This window comes from Biomphalaria glabrata, chromosome 9, assembly GCF_947242115.1.
Source record: "Biomphalaria glabrata chromosome 9, xgBioGlab47.1, whole genome shotgun sequence".
NCBI classification, from domain to species: Eukaryota; Metazoa; Mollusca; class Gastropoda; family Planorbidae; genus Biomphalaria; species Biomphalaria glabrata.
The window spans coordinates 44,877,702-44,894,832 of record NC_074719.1 but is presented as its reverse complement, the minus strand read 5'-3'; the positions used below and the strand labels follow the sequence as shown (position 1 = coordinate 44,894,832).

The 17,131-nt window shown below is 38.4% G+C and overlaps 1 protein-coding gene across 3 annotated transcripts; it reads right to left on the bottom strand.

Moving 5' to 3' along the window:
* Window positions 1–1,918: 1,918 nt before the first annotated feature.
* Window positions 1,919–16,267, bottom strand: LOC106050463 (uncharacterized). Of its 3 annotated transcripts, XM_013205435.2 has the most exons (3): window positions 16,130–16,246; window positions 6,173–6,273; window positions 1,919–4,064 (listed from the first exon to the last, which is right to left on the bottom strand). In XM_013205435.2, exon 3 carries the CDS (start codon window positions 4,051–4,053, stop codon window positions 2,089–2,091), a length of 1,965 nt encoding a protein of 654 aa, XP_013060889.2. In that variant the 5' UTR covers window positions 4,054–4,064; window positions 6,173–6,273; window positions 16,130–16,246; the 3' UTR covers window positions 1,919–2,088. The 3 variants fall into 3 exon arrangements, with proteins under 3 accessions (XP_013060889.2, XP_055896490.1, XP_013060881.2); XM_056040515.1 differs by lacking the exon at window positions 16,130–16,246 and having other exon boundaries at window positions 6,239–6,392; XM_013205427.2 differs by lacking the exons at window positions 1,919–4,064; window positions 6,173–6,273 and adding an exon at window positions 11,294–13,482 and having other exon boundaries at window positions 16,130–16,267.
* Between the last annotated feature and the right edge of the window lie 864 nt (window positions 16,268–17,131).

The window sequence follows — 17,131 nt, the reverse complement described above, 5'->3', positions numbered from 1 at the left end:
TTTATAGCTCTGTGGTTTTATTTTTTTTTTTTTTGTTTTAAGACTTCCGTTCAGTTAGCTCGTTTAGGTGCGATGTTTAAATTTAAATATTGTTGTCATCGTTTTACTTTTACTTTTTTTTTTAATTCCTCCTATTAGCTTGCAAATTCTTCTTGGGTGCAGGGCCGGCCTTAGATAATTGGAGGCCCTAGGCGAAATGAAATTTAAAAAAAACATCGAAAAACTAAAATTATCAATTTATTTAAAATCTAGTCACTCCAACAACATCACCGACCACAAGTTTCGCTTTTTCTTCTTTATTTTTTGAGGCCTGTGCATAAAGCCGGCTCTAATGGATGGGTAGACACTGGTATTTTGAAAACGGATTCAACGATTCTCCAAGCAAATTTACATTTTATTTAATTCTTTAGGGAGGCGCGGTGGCTGAGCGGTAAAGCGCTTGGCTTCCGAACCGGGGACCGGGGTTCGAATCCTGGTAAAGATTGGGATTTCTTAATTCGGAATCTTTGGGTGCCTCTGAGTCCACCCATATCTAATGGGTACCTGACATTAGTTAGGGAAAAGTAAAGGCTGTCGGTCGTTGTGCTGGCCACATTTAAATCTTTCAAAATGTAATCATCTTAAAATTCAATTAGGTAAACGTCTGTTTCATTTTGAGTACCTCAGCGGAAATCCCCGCACTCGACTCCAATGTTCTGTTGTCTTCTGTCAAGAGTTGAACAAATAAATAGATGTTCATGAACATTTTGTCCCCCGTCTCATGCTGAAAGCATTAGCTGGACTGTTAACAGAACAACATCTGCTAAACGCTCAATGGAAAGAATCCTAGCAAAAATGAATAATTACATAAAATGTATAGTGTGAAGCGTGGTCGAGAGGCTAAGTTCGCTTGTACTTGGCTTGGGCCCTATGAAGAGGCTCGAGGTTCGACACCCGACATTAAACAGAGTTGTGTTTACTGACACCTATACTGAGCGCCTATAGGCAGCACGAAAAACTTCGAGATACCTCCTCCATACTATCAATTGAAATTGACTAAAAGGCATTTGTTAATTACGACATTGTCACGTAATTTTCTGCATGCGGCCTCAGAAAGAGGCAGCTGGAGGTCACTCACAAAGGCCGCGGGATACACATTTGAGACCAAAAGAAAATCCGAGGACAGACGCAGTCGGTGAAAAGAAAATCTTAATCGACCACCGGCGGACATGGATGCCATGGATGTCGCAAAATATGTAGGTCACAGGTGGGCTGCGTAGCCTCGGGAAATACTGCATTCTTTATTAATCTTCGGACTCGACGACAAGCCTTATTATTTTCTACATTTCTGATCCAATGAAGTGGCTTGGTGCTGTTAAAAGGCATGAAATGCTATTGACTAGACCCAAAAACACTTATCTTCGGTCATCTACCATAGCGGGCCTAGAAATGGGTTGTCCTGCTTCTCGGGAGCGCGACCAATCGTTATTAGAAGGCCTGAACACTGACCTGCGACGTCTTTGTCTCGTTTGGAGTGACCACGCCCTTCATTGGATGTCTCTGTGGCATTTTACGTCTAGAGGGAAGATCTTTTCCCTTTGCAACTTCATGTGTGAGAGGCCAATCCTTGATACACAGCTGAGGCTCTCGTTTTTTACAATAATAATCGAACGGACTCCATAAAAATGTATGTATGTCTTATCAATTAAGATAAATTAGTTAATTATACAACATTTTTACTCTAAAATACAAAAAATCAACAACCTTTTTTTTTTTCAAACCTTTATTTTGTAAATTTAAATAAAATATGCAAATATAAATATACAGTTCATAAATGATTTTAGAAAAACAAATTTCAAAACGAGAAATTACATTTATACCTAGTTTTAAAAAGTTTCGAAACATCATTAGGTGTTTATTACACTTCTGGTACTTTGTCTAAAAACACATGCTAAATGAAAGAATTGAAATTTGATCGATGAGAAATGAAATGCAGTCTAAAATGACATAATCCAAAAATGTAGACCATGCTCTGTTCAGTTTTGCAGCGTGCTAACGATGGCAGACCTCTTTTGATTTATCCTGCCTGAATTTAGTAGCTAAGCGCAGTTAGCTTAAGAAAGTCTTACAGATTGTAAAAGGGATGAAATGAGACCCTCCAAGAGGCATATGGATGTACGTCAATGATGAGTACACATTCTTAATCTCTGGCGTATAATTCCCAGACTTCGGGAAGTAGCCGCAGACATAGAGTGTGTTTTTAAAGAGCACGGCGCCCTTCAGAAGGGCGCGAAAACTCCAGATCTTTTGGATGAATGTTAATTGAATCGTTTCAGAATTCTCCAGTCGATACAAATGTCCGTTTTGGTCAAGTAAGTAAGTGTGTTGTTCGTCATGGAAGCTGGTCATGTTGTCAGCGGTGAAATAAAGGTCCACTACATGTGTCCAGACATCTGGCTCCGGATCCCAACTTATAACCTGTGTGCACGCTTCGCTGTTGCTGTTGCATGACCCGAACACGAGAATCTTCTGGTGGAAACTCATGGCGTATTGTGCGTCTTCTATATAGTGAGTAAACTGGTCAGGTTTTGCCGTTGGAATGTCAGGCTTAAATCTTTCAATTTTGTTCCCACTGGTGAAAAAGTAAATACACTTCTCGTGTGACAACAACAGATTCGCTTCAGTGGGCGACAAGAACACGCCAAGCCATATTCCATTGCAAAAATGAAACACTGCCTTTTTATTGTTGTAGTTGATGCAGCCGTAGAGCTGACCGTTGTGGTCTATATATTTGGAGTTCCGACTGAAAATTTTCAATTCCGAAATTTGAAACCACATTTGTCTTTGAAAGGAAAATGCCTGAGCGACAGAGCTGAACATGATACCAACGTGTTCAGAGAAACTGGTATCACGGTGAGTGGCGGCAGCCGGCCAATACCTATTTGGATTGTTAGAACTTTTAGACAGTAATGCTTCGTATAAAATGTTTTTAGCACGCGCGTTGCTTAGAGTTAACGTATGCAATAAAAGTTTCCTGATGCAAGCTTCAGAGAGCAGATAATATCTCGTAGAGTTTACAAGTTGAAGCAAATATTGACTTCTGTCATCTGACTTTTGACTTTGACTTAGGGCCGTTGAATTTTCTTGACTTAGGACCGATGAATTTTCTTGACTTAGGGCCGATGAATTTTCTTGACTTAGGGCCGATGAATTTTCTTGACTTAGGGCCGATGAATTTTCTTGACTTAGGGCCGATGAATTTTCTTGACTTAGGGCCGATGAATTTTCTTGACTTAGGGCCGATGAATTTTCTTGAGCTAGGGCAGATGCATTTTGTTCTCGTTTATTTGAATCCTTGTCATTGACAACAGAGACATTAGCGACATATTCTTTTGCAGAGGTCATATCGGTGGTCGCCATAGAACGTCCATCACTTTTCTGGACATTTGGAGTTGTCAAGTCTCCATAACTGACCCAGTCATAGATTGAATATAAAACATCATCTTCAGAACCTACAACTAGTTTGTCGCTTTCGATAAGTTTAGTCATTTCTTGGACATCTAAATGATAAAAAGTCTCTGTTTTCCTTATAGACATAAAGTTCTCCAGTATAAACGGGAATACTTCTTCACCAAATCTGTCACACTGAAGAAATTCAGCTTGCTTTTTGTAAGTCTCCAGCGTTTCTATGGAAACGTTTACAATCGCAAAATCTTCACAGTGCTCAATTAAACAATCAATTTGAAGCTGATGAACTGCAGACCAAACTTCCAAGACATTGTCTTTAGTTAACAGCTCACATCCGGTGTATAGAGTTTTGAGAATCAGCTGAAAAATGTTCATGGGAATATTCTGTAAGTCAACTTTCATTTCTAGTTTCTCTTTCATATTGGATCTGAGTAAACTTCTGAAAAACTCAGAACAAGAGGCAAGAATAAAGCTGTGGCACTTGATGCATTCATCTTCAATGTTGACCTGAAAGTCTTCATTCTCGTGATCTTGCCAAAACTTTCCAATAGACTGAACAATTCTTTTGGAAATTTTGTTTGTAGTACTAATGTATGTGTTGCTCATAGTGACTCGAGCTGAAAAAAAAAAGCAAAAAAAAAGTCTGTATTAAAGAAATTTGTACAAAATTTATTTCAGATCTCATAATATGCATGATATTCATATTTACCATCAAAGACTTGGGACAAATAATTGGTGTCACCGAACAAAATTTCTCTTTACTCGGCGAACACCAGCAGTGCTAGAAATCAAAAGACTCAGATTTAAAAAAAAAAATTAAAAAAAGCAAACTTTGCGAAGCAAGATCTGGACGGGAACTCACAGGGAAAGATAAAGACTTGAGTATCAAGCAGAACATGGAGGATGTCGGAGCACCTAGAAGCGACGACGACAGGATGGCTAGGGATGGCTATAAACTCAACTGAAGGCAAAGGCCAAAAATCTTTTTTTTTTTTAGCTGTAGAATACTATTATAGCTTTTATATAGCGCTACTTTCATGCTTATAGCATGCTCAGAGCGATTTGGTCCAATCTCTTTTGTGGACCAGTGGGGGGAAGGGGGTATCTAGGAGTTAGTTTTCCGCTGCCTTTGCTGTCGGGTGTCGAACCTCGAGCCCCCTTCTAGGTAGCCAAGCCAAGCCAAGCCAAGTTCAAGCGCACTTGGCCTCTCGACCACGCTTCCTACTATAAATAAATCTCAAATGAAATTAATTTATCAATGTACTATTTTATTTGTTTCCTTATATAGTGGATGTAAGCACTTCACTACCTATAAAAGTCAGGATGGCTGCCTGGTCGTGCGGTTTGCGCGCTGGACTGTCGTTCGGATTTATCGACGGTCGAGGGTTCAAACCCTGCCTGCTCCCATCCCCCGTCGTCCTGCGGGAGGTTTGGATTAGGAAGTAAACTATCTTCAACTCTGAAGGAACATCCGAAACATGTAAAACATTTTACAAACATTTTAACATGTAATTAAATTTGTAATAGATCTAGGCTAACAATAATAAATCCGTGCGAATATCGATATTTTTTTACCAATGTTTTTGTTGGTGTCATTTCATGCTTTTAAAGTTTTCAATACGCTATAATCCTATCAATTGTTTTGACCATTTGGGAAGGGGGAGATAGAACGGTATATCTGTGTGATCGCTTTTTAAATGTATTTTTTTTTTTATGGGGAACGACCTGAATTCGAACTTGTGGGCTAAGGTCTTCTCAGGCTTCTCAAGCCAAAGTGGTAACCACTCTGCTAGTGAAGAGTCTATGAACATGGAAGATTGTATAGTTATCTATTGTTTCTATTTCATGCTCACTAAGACTTAGACGGCAGCCTAATATAAAGAGGATTGATTCATCTTATACCACTACTTCGGTTAATTCTACTTATTTCCCTTGTTTGAGATACGAAGCAGAGTAACTTATTATTAATAACTTGGTGGTTTGTTTTTTTTATTGATTCTTGTGTTATCATGTAAAATAAATAATTGTGCAAAATTTCAGTTTGATCCTAGAATGGTTGTGGGAGAAATAACGTATACAATCTTTTACCAGAGTGACAGACAGATAGAGTGAGTTGATATATTATTGTTGTAAATTTAAGCCCTCAACGAAAGGCAAGAGGTAATAATAGCCGAGGGATTTATTTACAGAACAAAAAGGGATGGACTTTAGCCATCAAGTCCCAGAGTGTCTTAAGTGACAACAGTGCTTTTCTACCTAAATCCAGTACAGACCACAGACACACTTCCCAGTGCCGACCCAGGTCCTCAACATAGATAGCACCAATGACGTTCTCTTGAGCCAAGACAGCTCAGACCTCAATAACTTGCAGATCACTCCAGCCGGATCTACAAAAGTCCTACTTCCTAGTATAAACATGTCCTATACTACTTGTGTTGAATGGCGCTCTGATGCACACCAGCAGTGTGGCTCTGGAGCGGAGTTACAACATTATTAATGGACCTTATTCACCAATCGTAAATAAACAACATTTTGCCAAGTGGTTCTCTATATCTTTTATACAAATTACGAAATCCATTAAGGCTGTCACGTGATACGCAATTTCCATTGTTTTATCAATATTATCACATAGCTAAATGTTGTTTGTTTACGCTTGGTGAATGAGGTCTATTATTATAAGGTTTGTAAAAATATCTAGATCTATATTTCCACTCATTTCACTCACTTTAAAGCGTCATGAGAGCACTGTGTATAATGTTTTAAATCTAGTTCAAGAAGTAGACTTTCCAACCTTATTGTTCCAATTCTTTCTTTAGTTCATGTCGTCTGCAATGAAACAAAACTTTTCAAAACCGATGAAAATGAAATAAAGCTTTGTAATATTGGCATTCAGTTCATATATTCGATAATTCAACGCAGGCAGGAAATAGTTTTTATTTAGAACTTCCGTTCAGTTGACTGTTGAATCATGGTTAGGGTTAGGGTCAGAATCAAATTTTAAAAGCTTGTTGTTTTGTTTCCGATTGGTAAATGAGGTCCATTGTTTTTTGTTTAGCACAAGTTCTGTCAGCAGTCATCTTGCACACAGCTAATTCTTGTTTCGGTCAGCATAGGAGGCCTAGAGGACTTCAGCTTTGTCTGTTTGGCTAGTTCTAATTGCGTAATTATTTAGGTCAGTTGTAACTTACCTGTTATTTTTACTTCGATGAGAAAATTTCATGGAGGCCAATACGAGGAAAGCGCAGACAGGGACGTCCTCGTATAACTTGGCTGCACGCTTTCATGGAGGACCTCAGAGCAGTGGACACCAGGTGGGAGGAGACTTCAGATATTGCCAGTGACAGATCTTTGTGGAGACATCTTGCCGCCCAACGCGCGGGAGGACCTAAGTCTAAGTAAGTCTAAGCCAAAATGTAAAATCTTCTTAAGTGTCAACACATCAAATGGTATGTCAAAAGATCTTCAAGTAGAAAAGTGCCTAAATTGTAGTTTCTAATTTACTGTAAAATTATCATCTAAATAGTTACATCATATTTACTGTAAAATCATGAGCATTGTAGCACCATATTTAACATACCAACATCAGCATTGTTCCATGTACTTTACTGTGCAGTTACGGAGTGTGTGTGTGTGTGTTTCTACGGTTATGGTGGTAAGACGTTAGCGATTGGTTCTGAAGGACGCATCCTAGGTGGCGTTATTGTCTTTTTGTCTGAGTTAGTGGAGACGGCTCCAGACCGTCAGACTATATAGTTATGTAATTGTAGAGAGTTAGATTTTTTAAACTAAACTAAACATTACTAAACTCGATTACATTTATTTTAGCTCATATTAACATGATCTTGTCAATATTATTAATAAGGCTATATTTAGTATTGTTCACGAGGAAGTCATTCAAGTTATTTGAAGTTTGATTAACTAAGATGTAATAATCCTGCAACGGTTTAGTTGTCTACCAGCAGATTGGTGCGACAAGTCAACGACTGTTATTAACAAACACAACCGCGACAAAATTCTATAGTAACACCAACAGCAAACACGTTCTCTACCGCCTATCAACTATATAGATCTCACTTTGCCTAATGAATCTAAATCTAGGCTCTATCTAGATGTCATTGATAACATATAATTAGAACTAGCACGATTTGTAATCAGTGTATTATTCAAAGCTCATTATTCAAATATAATGTTGTAACTCTAGGTTAGGCACTCAACGAATAGGCATGCAACTCAACACAGTTTAACAGGCAATAATAGTTGTGTTTATTCACTAGGGTAAACACATAACATGATGATTCATCCTTCAGCTTCCTCAGAGTCTCACTACTAAGTATACCAGTCCTTTGCTACTTAACCCGAATGTGGACCAACGACAGCCTTCCCCGCTTCGCTCCAGGTCCCTACTACAACCTTCAGGCAGCACCAAAAGCTGGCTTCTTCTTAGTTTCCCAAACATTCAGACTCTTCACAATCCCTGATGCACTGTTATTCTCTCCGTTCTAGTCTCTTCCTGTTTTCGTTCACTTGTGCGCTAGTGCGCACCTCAAGCACTGGTGCAAGGCAGGGTTACAACAATAATAATTTCAAAAATGTAGACCTGGGTTCTAGGTATGATAAAAGAGGCTTCAGACATTGCCAGTGACAGATCTTTGGGTTTATATAAATCAAATAAGAACATAAAACTAAAATGTTATTTAACCTTGGTTAGGCCAATAATAGAATATGCATCATCTGTTTGGGACCCTTCAACTCAAGAAAACTTTAAGAAACTGGCTGGAACAGACACAAAAAAAGAGCAGTGAGATTAATAATAATAATAAGGCTAGTCTTCGAGTCCGACGATTAGTGAGGAATGCAGTATTTCCAGTGGCAGCTTTGAGATTAATAACAAACGAATATTCACATTTGACTAGAGTAACACCTTTAGTAAAATCACTAAATTTAGAAAGCCTTCAGGACAGAAGGCTCAAAAGTAAAGTAGCAATTATACATAAAACACTGAACCATAATCTTCAAATACAAAAACAAAATTTAATAAAATAGAAAGTTACAAAGATAAGGTCATACTCAACATCCCATATGCTAGGACAAATTTGTACAAATACTCCTTCTTCCCTAGTGTTATTAGAGTAAGTTGCCTGAGCTAGCCAGGAAAACCAGTGACTTGGCAGAATTTAGGTCATTGGTTAATATGCATGACTAAGTAACGTAGGACGTAATCATCTTTTTTTTAAAGTAACTTCTGTATTATATAAGATAAGATAATGTTGTAACTCGTAAGGTAAGCACTCAACGAACAGATAGGCAACTCAACGAACAGATAGGCAACTCAACGAACAGATAGGCAACTCAACGAACAGATAGACAACTCAACGAACAGATAGGCAACTCAACGAACAGATAGGCAGCTCAACGAACAGATAGGCAACTCAACGAACAGATAGGCAACTCAACGAATAGATAGGAAACTCAACGAACAGATATGAGGCAATAATAAATTATATATTTATTATATAAGCTATCAACACATAGTTGGACTTGGACTTCCACTATAAAGTCACAAGGAGTAACGTCTTAAGTCCTAATTAATACCAGAACACAGAACAGACCACCGACACACTTCCCAGTGACGCTCCAGGTCTCCCAAATAGTTCCCTAGTATCACATAGGACAGCACTTTGCCAGACTGTTCAGACTCCAATGACTTCTTCAGCCGGATCTACAACAGTCCTTCTTCCTGTCTATACATGTCTGCCACTACTTGTGTTGAATGGCGCTCTGATGCGCACCATCAATGTGGCTCGGGAGCGGAGTTACATGATAAGATAAGATCTTTGTGGAGACAGCTTGCTTCCCAATGAGCCAAACGACGCGGAGGGATCTAAGTGTACGTAGGTCAATGTGTGATATAATGTGCCTGCGCCATAAAACACGCAAAAGAAAAAAAATCATTTTTTAAAGACAAGGCTTATCTAAGGTAAAGAACCGCTAATTACTGTCATTTATCTGAAAATGGCAGTGTTTAGCTCCCTTTCTGCCATATAAACAAAATGTATTAAGTAGTACTAATTAACTGGGAAACGCTGTGGCAGAGCGGTAAAGCGCTTGGCTGGGGTCCCGCGTTCTAATCCTGGTGATTACTGGGATTTTTAATTTCGGGACCTTTGGACAACATCCAGCTCTAATGGGTCCCTGACGTTGGTTGGGAAAAAGTAAAGGCGGTCAGCCGTGGTTGGTCGTTGCGTTGGCCACATGACACCCTCGTTAACCGTAGGCCACAGAAACAGATGACCTTAACATCTTCTGCTCTATAGATCGCAAGGTCTGAAAGGGGAACTAATTCACTGTTTCATGTTTTTATTGATTCGTGTTATGTCATCCACTAAAAATAATTATGATAGTCAATGTGGTACTTTGTAAAAAAAAAAAGTTGTTTTTTTTAATACACCTACAATTGAAGCGAATGCTCGGATCAAAAATGTTGAGAATATTTTATTATTTTGCATTTTATTAATTAATGTAATAAATACATTTAAAAGTATATTAGGAGTCTTTTTATATCCTTTCAGTGTGATCTTATTCTAATTTCAGTGTGTACTGATGCGCGGAGTCTATCAACAAATTATCATTGAAAACGTCAGTGAACTGTTTTAAAGGCTTGCTTCCCTGATTTTTTTTTTTTTTACTTATTTAATCTGAGAGTGACAGACGACAGAAGGACAAACAGACTACACCAGACTAATAGCGGATTTTCCCCTTGCAAGGGCAGTTAATCAATAGTACGCTAATAGTTTCTAGAATCCGTTTTATGACAATATTTGTTTAATTTGATGTGACCAATTACTGGATTACATAGAATTTCTCTTAAAAGGTAGTTCAATGACTCGGTGTGCAGGTTTAGGTGTGGGTGGGTTCCTGAAAACGAAACGACTCATCTCAGACAGACACACTAGACGATGCATGACAGACCTTTCCACTGCTTGCATTTCACGAATTGACCGGCCCCATTCAAGGTACATTTTAAATGCTGTAGGTATTGAACTGAGAAAGTCTTGTATTTTTGTATCTTCTCTTAAGTAGGAATGTCTTGTTTTAAGTAGACATAATTATGTTCTATTACGAAGGAATGTCGTTTATTTTTAGACATAATTATCTTCTCTGAAAGAGTCAATGGCAGAGCTCTTACAAATGTGGCTGGCCAAACAAATCATTCCTACGACGACCTTCTGATTCACACAGGCTCAGACAGCTAATAGAAAATTTAGACGCCGGAGAGACAATGGCTTTGTTTGTCTGCATCGGGCGTAATATGTAGGTCTATAGCAATAGTACAATGTCCTCAGGGCTCGCAAAGATCTTCCTTCAGGGAACAGTACCAGGAAAAAAAGACGAAGAGGCAGACAGAGAAAGCGAGGGGAATACAACATAAAAGAATGAACGGGTCTACATGAGGCGCAACGGCTGAGTGGTAAAGCGCTTGGCTTCTGAACCTGAGGTCCCTGGGTTCGAATCCTGGCGAAGATTGGGATTTTAAATTTCGGGATCTTTAGGGCGCATCTAGATCTACCCAGCTCTAATGGGTACCTGACATTAGTTGGAGAAAAGCAGAGACAGTTGATCGTTGTGCTGGCCACAAGACACACTCGTTGACCGTGGGCCACAGAAATAGATTACATTACATCCTCTGCCTTATAGATCGCAAGGTCTGAAAGGGGAACTTTACTTCTAACTGGGTCTGCATAGTCAAGTAAAATACTTCTCCCATTCTTAAACTTCGGATTCGAAAATGTATCCTTCCTTTGTTTCCATTAAAATTAACACGTTTTATACGGACAAGACAGAATCAGTTTGTTTATCAACATTTATTTTGTTATTTTAAATAAAATTTTAAAAAATAATTGTACAACTTTTATATGATAAACATTCCATTATATTAAATCTTATACACATTTTAAAAATAGCAAAAAAAAAAAATATCATGTCATAATTAGAAATTATTTACTTTTTAAACAAACCCTCAAACAGTTATTAAAAAGTTAAAACTACAATTCTAATGAAACAAGCTTTATATATATATATATATATATCAGGCACGTAATACGTTTAAAGTCAACACTGTAGGTCAAGTTCGTTTCGTATTTTGTTTAGCTTGAGGGTTAACTTTTATAGCCTTGAGAATTGCGTAGTTCTGTTACCTCCCTTAGTAGATGTCATCGATCGGGTATGTCAGCAGAGAGCTATTCATTAGAAACGGAACAAAGCATGGCCCAAAATGTGTTTTTTTGACAAATGTTAAGGAGGTATACACGCCTTCAATTACTTGAAAATACTCTCCCTCCCCCCGATCCTCCCCACAAACATACAAGCATTTCCTGAAAAGTACGACCCCTTTCATGTCAACGCGGAAATCCCAAATCTGCTCGATAAATGAAAATTGAACAGCCTCGGCTTCGTCCACGCGGAACAAATTTCCCGCCTTGTCGAGGACGTAGGAGAAATGGTCATCGCTGAAGCTGGTCATTTTGTCTGCGGAGAAATCCAGATTGGCGACGCGGGTCCAGACATTGCTTTGTAGGTTCCACGAGTGGACTGCGGTGCTGTCTGCTCTGTTGTTTTTAACTGACTCAAAGACGAGGATGTGGTTGTGGAAACTCATGGCGTACTTCGCATTGCCAATAGTGTGACTGAAATGTTCAGTTTCCAAAATGTAAGGTTCCGATGTTGTCACTTCGCTGGCGATTAGATATTTGGTTATGACATTTTCAGAGCTAAAAATATAAATGCTCTTGTCGTGTGGCAAAACAAGATGAATTTTTACGTTAAGGGTTAGCATGCTGACCCAGTTACTATTAAAATAATGAACCAACTCCGTTGCGTCCTCGTTCCTTTTCAGACCGAATAATCTGCCGTTCAAGTTGATGACTTGAGCGTCCCGTTGGAGTCCCCCGATCAGATGACTAAACCACTTGTCCTTCTTGAAAGAATACATCCCTATTAAGGATCCACACATGACGCCAACATGCTCCAAAGTGCTGCTATCACGGTGAATGGCCGCTTTTGGCCAAAAACCATTAAATTTTCCGGAACTTTTGAAGGCTAAAGCCTCTGATAAAATATTGCTTATCTGAGTGTTTTTCTGTGTTAGTGTTTTCGTTAGAAGGTTCTTGAGACAGTCTTCGGAGGCTAGAAGGTATCTGCTACTTTTAATAAGTTTATGCAGATGAAGAGCTCTCTCATTACATTGATTGTCCTTTGAAAGTAATGGACACTGGTCCTCTTCCTTACTTTTTAACTCATTGTTAATAACATGAGAGATCTTGTCAGAGTTAGCATTAGCACCTTCTGCTTTTGCAACTAGGTTGTTGGCTAAAGCATTTTCATCCATTTTCTGGACTTTTGGAAAGGCTGTTTCTCCATAACTGACCCAATCGTAGATTGAATAAAGCACGAAGTCTTCGGATCTTACGTCCAGTTGGTCACTTTTAATAAGTTTTGTTAACTCGTTGAGATCTAGCTGTTGAAAAAATTCTGTTTTTCTGAACGCCATGAAGTTCTCGCAAAGGAAGGGGAAAACTCTATCGGAAAATCTCCGACACTGAAAGATTTCAGCTTGCTTTTTGTACGCCGACACCGTCTCCACAGTGACATTGTCAACGATAAAGTCTTCACAGTGCTGCATCAAGAAATGAATTTGAAGTTGGTGAACTGCAGACCAGACTTCCAAGACATTGTATTTAGTCAACAACTCACATCCGGTGTATAGAGTTTCGAGAATCAGCCGAAAAGTCGTCGAGGAAATATTCGGTAAGTCAACCTTCATTTCCTGTTTCTCTTTCATGTTAGAGTTGAGCAAATTCCTGAAAAATTCGGAACAGGAGGCAAGCATAAAGCTATGTACCTTTATACTTTCGCCCTCCACGTTGACTTGAAAGTCCTCATGCTGATGCTTTTGCCAATAATGTCCAATGGATTGAACTATTCCTTGGGATATCTTCTTACGGGGGATGTCTTCACTAGAGGTCATTGTGGGTTGGTCTGGAAAAAATAAAATTAAATTTCTACAATACACAGCATGAACAGCATGTATGCTCTCCTGACACAAAGAAGATTACGCTGGCTCGGACATGTCACCCGCATGCCAGATGGCAGAATCCCGAAAGATATCTTATATGCTGAACTTGTGGAAGGAGTCAGACCCAAGGGCCGCCCAAGACTAACATATAGAGATGTCTGCAAGCGAGACATGAGAGCCTCAGGCATCAGCGAAAGTATGTGGGAAAACATAGCCAAAGACCGGAGTGCATGGAGACAGACTGTGCGTGCTGGGACAACCCTTGCTGAGAACAAAAGAATTGAAGCGGCTTTAATCAAGAGGGATAAAAAGAAAGCTGCCCTGTCTGCTAGCCCTAAATCAGAGGCATACACATGTACGAATTGTGGCAAAGTCTGCCGTTCTAGAATTGGCTTGATTAGCCACACCAGATTCTGCCCCGTCTCAAGATTAAGCCAAAACCAGTGACTCATTTGGGCGCATCCATTGCCTTTCGAGACAAAAGGAGCCATATACACACACACACACACAGCTTTGAGATTTTTTAAATCTTATATCTACTCACTCTGTCTGTCTGGTAATAAGTTTAAACTCGTACTTTCTCCTATTCCCGTACTCGGATCAAGTTGAAGATTTGCACAATTATTCATTGGCAAAGACAATACATTGATTAATTTGAGTTTGAGTTTTGAGTTTAGGCACATCGGCACAATTTAGGCCATGTCGTGCCCGTAATCCTTTAAGGATCACTCTCCCTTTACATAACAAGGGCTAAATTCTATACAGTTAAATCATTAAAAACAAGGTCTATTCACAGTTAAAATAGTAAAGGTAGTAAAAAATTTAATACTAAAATTATAACGAAACAATCAATCATTTGATGGTAATTGATTATTTTGTTTGATACCAAAATGGGAAATTAATCTTGCGAATAAGGTTCAGGTCCATTTTGGTTATTTCATATTTTTTCTAATGTATGTATATCCGATGAGAGACAGGATTGTACAGCGATTGGGCCCCACGACAACCAGATAACCACTGTCAAAAAACTCAAACCAAAACTCTATAGCAATATTACAATGTCCTCAGGGCTCGCAAAGATCTTCCTTCAGGGAACAGTACCAGGAAAAAAGACGAAGAGGTAGACAGAGAAAGCGAGGGGAAGACAACATAAAAGAATGGACGGGCCATGTCATTGACACAGATTCTAAGTTAAAAGGCAGAGAAGAATAAAGAAAGGCGGTAAAACAGATCTTGTGTGGTGCCCCAATAGTCCAACAGACTAAGGGAGAGATAAAAGTGAAGAAAGTTTATGTCAAACCCATGATAATGCAATATGTCAGAATGACACTTTTAAATTCATACAGTACTTCTCATTTCTTTCCGATTTTTTAAAGTGCCCTTTTGAGCCCCCTGATTGGTATTGATCTTATGCTTATTCAACCCCTTTGCGCCATGGTTGTTACGCCGCTGCTGTAGAGAAAGTACTCGGTTACTTACACCAATTTTGAAACTACAGAAGACGACGTCTGCTCAGAGGAGCTTGCAGAAAAATTGTACAGACCTATTAACGATTACCAATCTAAAACAGATTATTTTTTAAAAAAGCGCAAAGAACGGCAACTCCTTATAATTTAAAACTGGTTTGACGGTCTCATTTATCTTCCCTTAAAATGCAGCTTTAAGTTTGAGGCTTTGGGTCATAAGTGGTAATAATAATATAACAACACAACACCTGTACTAAAACTAAAACTTTAAGCTATAGAATCCGGTATTATAATTATATCAGTATTTCGCAAATGCACTCTAAAAATCAGAGTAGCATCTTATCTTATAAACTTTAGATGTTCCTTCCAAATTGACGATAGGCCTACATATAGTCACGTCCTACTTGTATTTTATGTGTCAATCTATTCATGCATTTTAAATAGAGACTTTAATTCCATTAAATTGCATTGGTTACATCGGTTTTCCTGTCTGATTCAGGCAACCCATGCCATCCTTTAATTGCAATTTCTCATAAATCACAGACGTTACTTCAAGAAATTATATCATTACGTCCTACTCATTTCACGTGTTAATTTAGTCAATGAATTAAACTCTGCCAATCGTTGCCTTTTTCTGGCTGATTCAGGCAACCTATTCCATGCTCTGCACATAATAATAATAATAATAATAATAATCTTTATTATCCGTAAGGAAATTTGTCTTACAATTTGTGCATTACACCAAACAGAAAACATTATAACTATAAGAAACTAAAATGTACATTCACACCAGACTCACTTATAATTTACATGTGACAAAGTTTATACCAGCTTGTTCTTATTTAATGATTTGATTGCCAGGGGAACAAAAGAGTGTTTGTGTCTGTTTGTCTTTGCTATCGGTGTCTTGTATCTCTTTTGTGATGGTAAAGGGTTATTCTTTATTTCGAGGAAGAAGGAGCACTTGTACGAATTCGTCTTAGTATATGACACTAGAAATGTGTCTTTATTTTTGTGATTTTGTATCTTTCTGGAGCATTTTATTAGATCTAGATCTAGTATTTTTGAATTATGGGTCAATAGGGAAGATGTAGCATATGTAATTAGCCCTAAATTTCATTTCTAAATATCAATTCAAACCTACGTTAGACCATCACAAACAGGTGATAAGGTGTAATGAATCTGCTCACTATTGTTCAATGTTGCCTCTTTCAATATTGTATTCGCAGTAAAACTATGGCCTTAGCTTATCAAATCTAACTTGTGGTTTATTCGCGGATCTAGTACCAATGTTAAATGGTGCATTTTTTTTTTAATTTATTTTAGAATACTTCAGTGATCTTGAGGGGAGATATAATTAACTAGAACGCTCTATGAAGCATTGGATCTTCTCTTTTTCTTATCGCAATTCCTCCTATGAGCTTGCGAATTCATATGTGGAACCAGGAACCTGGACCCGGATTTCATAAACGGTTCTATATATTTTTCTGAAAAATTAGACAGGCTATGTATATCTTTTAGAAAATAAAAATTCTAGCTAATTAACAGCTCAGTGAAAACTCTGGATTGATCGTTTTAATTGTTTAAAAGATAATCATCTTAAAATTAATATGGTCACTGGGAATTCCCGAATGTATTCAGTAAAGGTGCTGATGTCAGAAGTCATCCACCAGAGGAGATAGAGAATGGGTCGTTCAACAAAATGCTGGACCGGCCTCTGTTTATATACTTCTGCTAAGAATAACTGCCAACCTTGTAAAGTACTGTTACGGAAGTATAGTTATGGTAACTGCCACAGCGTCATTACAACAAAAGTCAAGGGGCAGACGAGAGTGTGGATTCAGTAAAGAGATTAATAAATAATTTGGCATCCATGATAATTTTACGCAATGTCTTATGTATTATGCAAAAAGGCCCTACCTAGATTGGAACTTACAATGAAAGAGAAAAAGCCAGAAGACCAAAGCAAACATGGATTGTATGACTCTGTAAGGAGGCCAAGATGGCAGCATGGAAATGGACCAAGCTGAGGGGAAAAACCCAGAAAGCCAAAATCTAATAAATACTCAGAAAGACACAAAGATAAAGGCACATTCCTCGTTCCATATGCTAGGACAAATCTGTACAAATGTTGCCTAGTGCTATT

Excerpts from the sequence above, each read along its gene's own strand:
- LOC106050463 (XM_013205435.2), bottom strand. The coding sequence starts at position 4,053 with ATGAGCAACACATACATTAGTACTACAAACAAAATTTCCAAAAGAATT.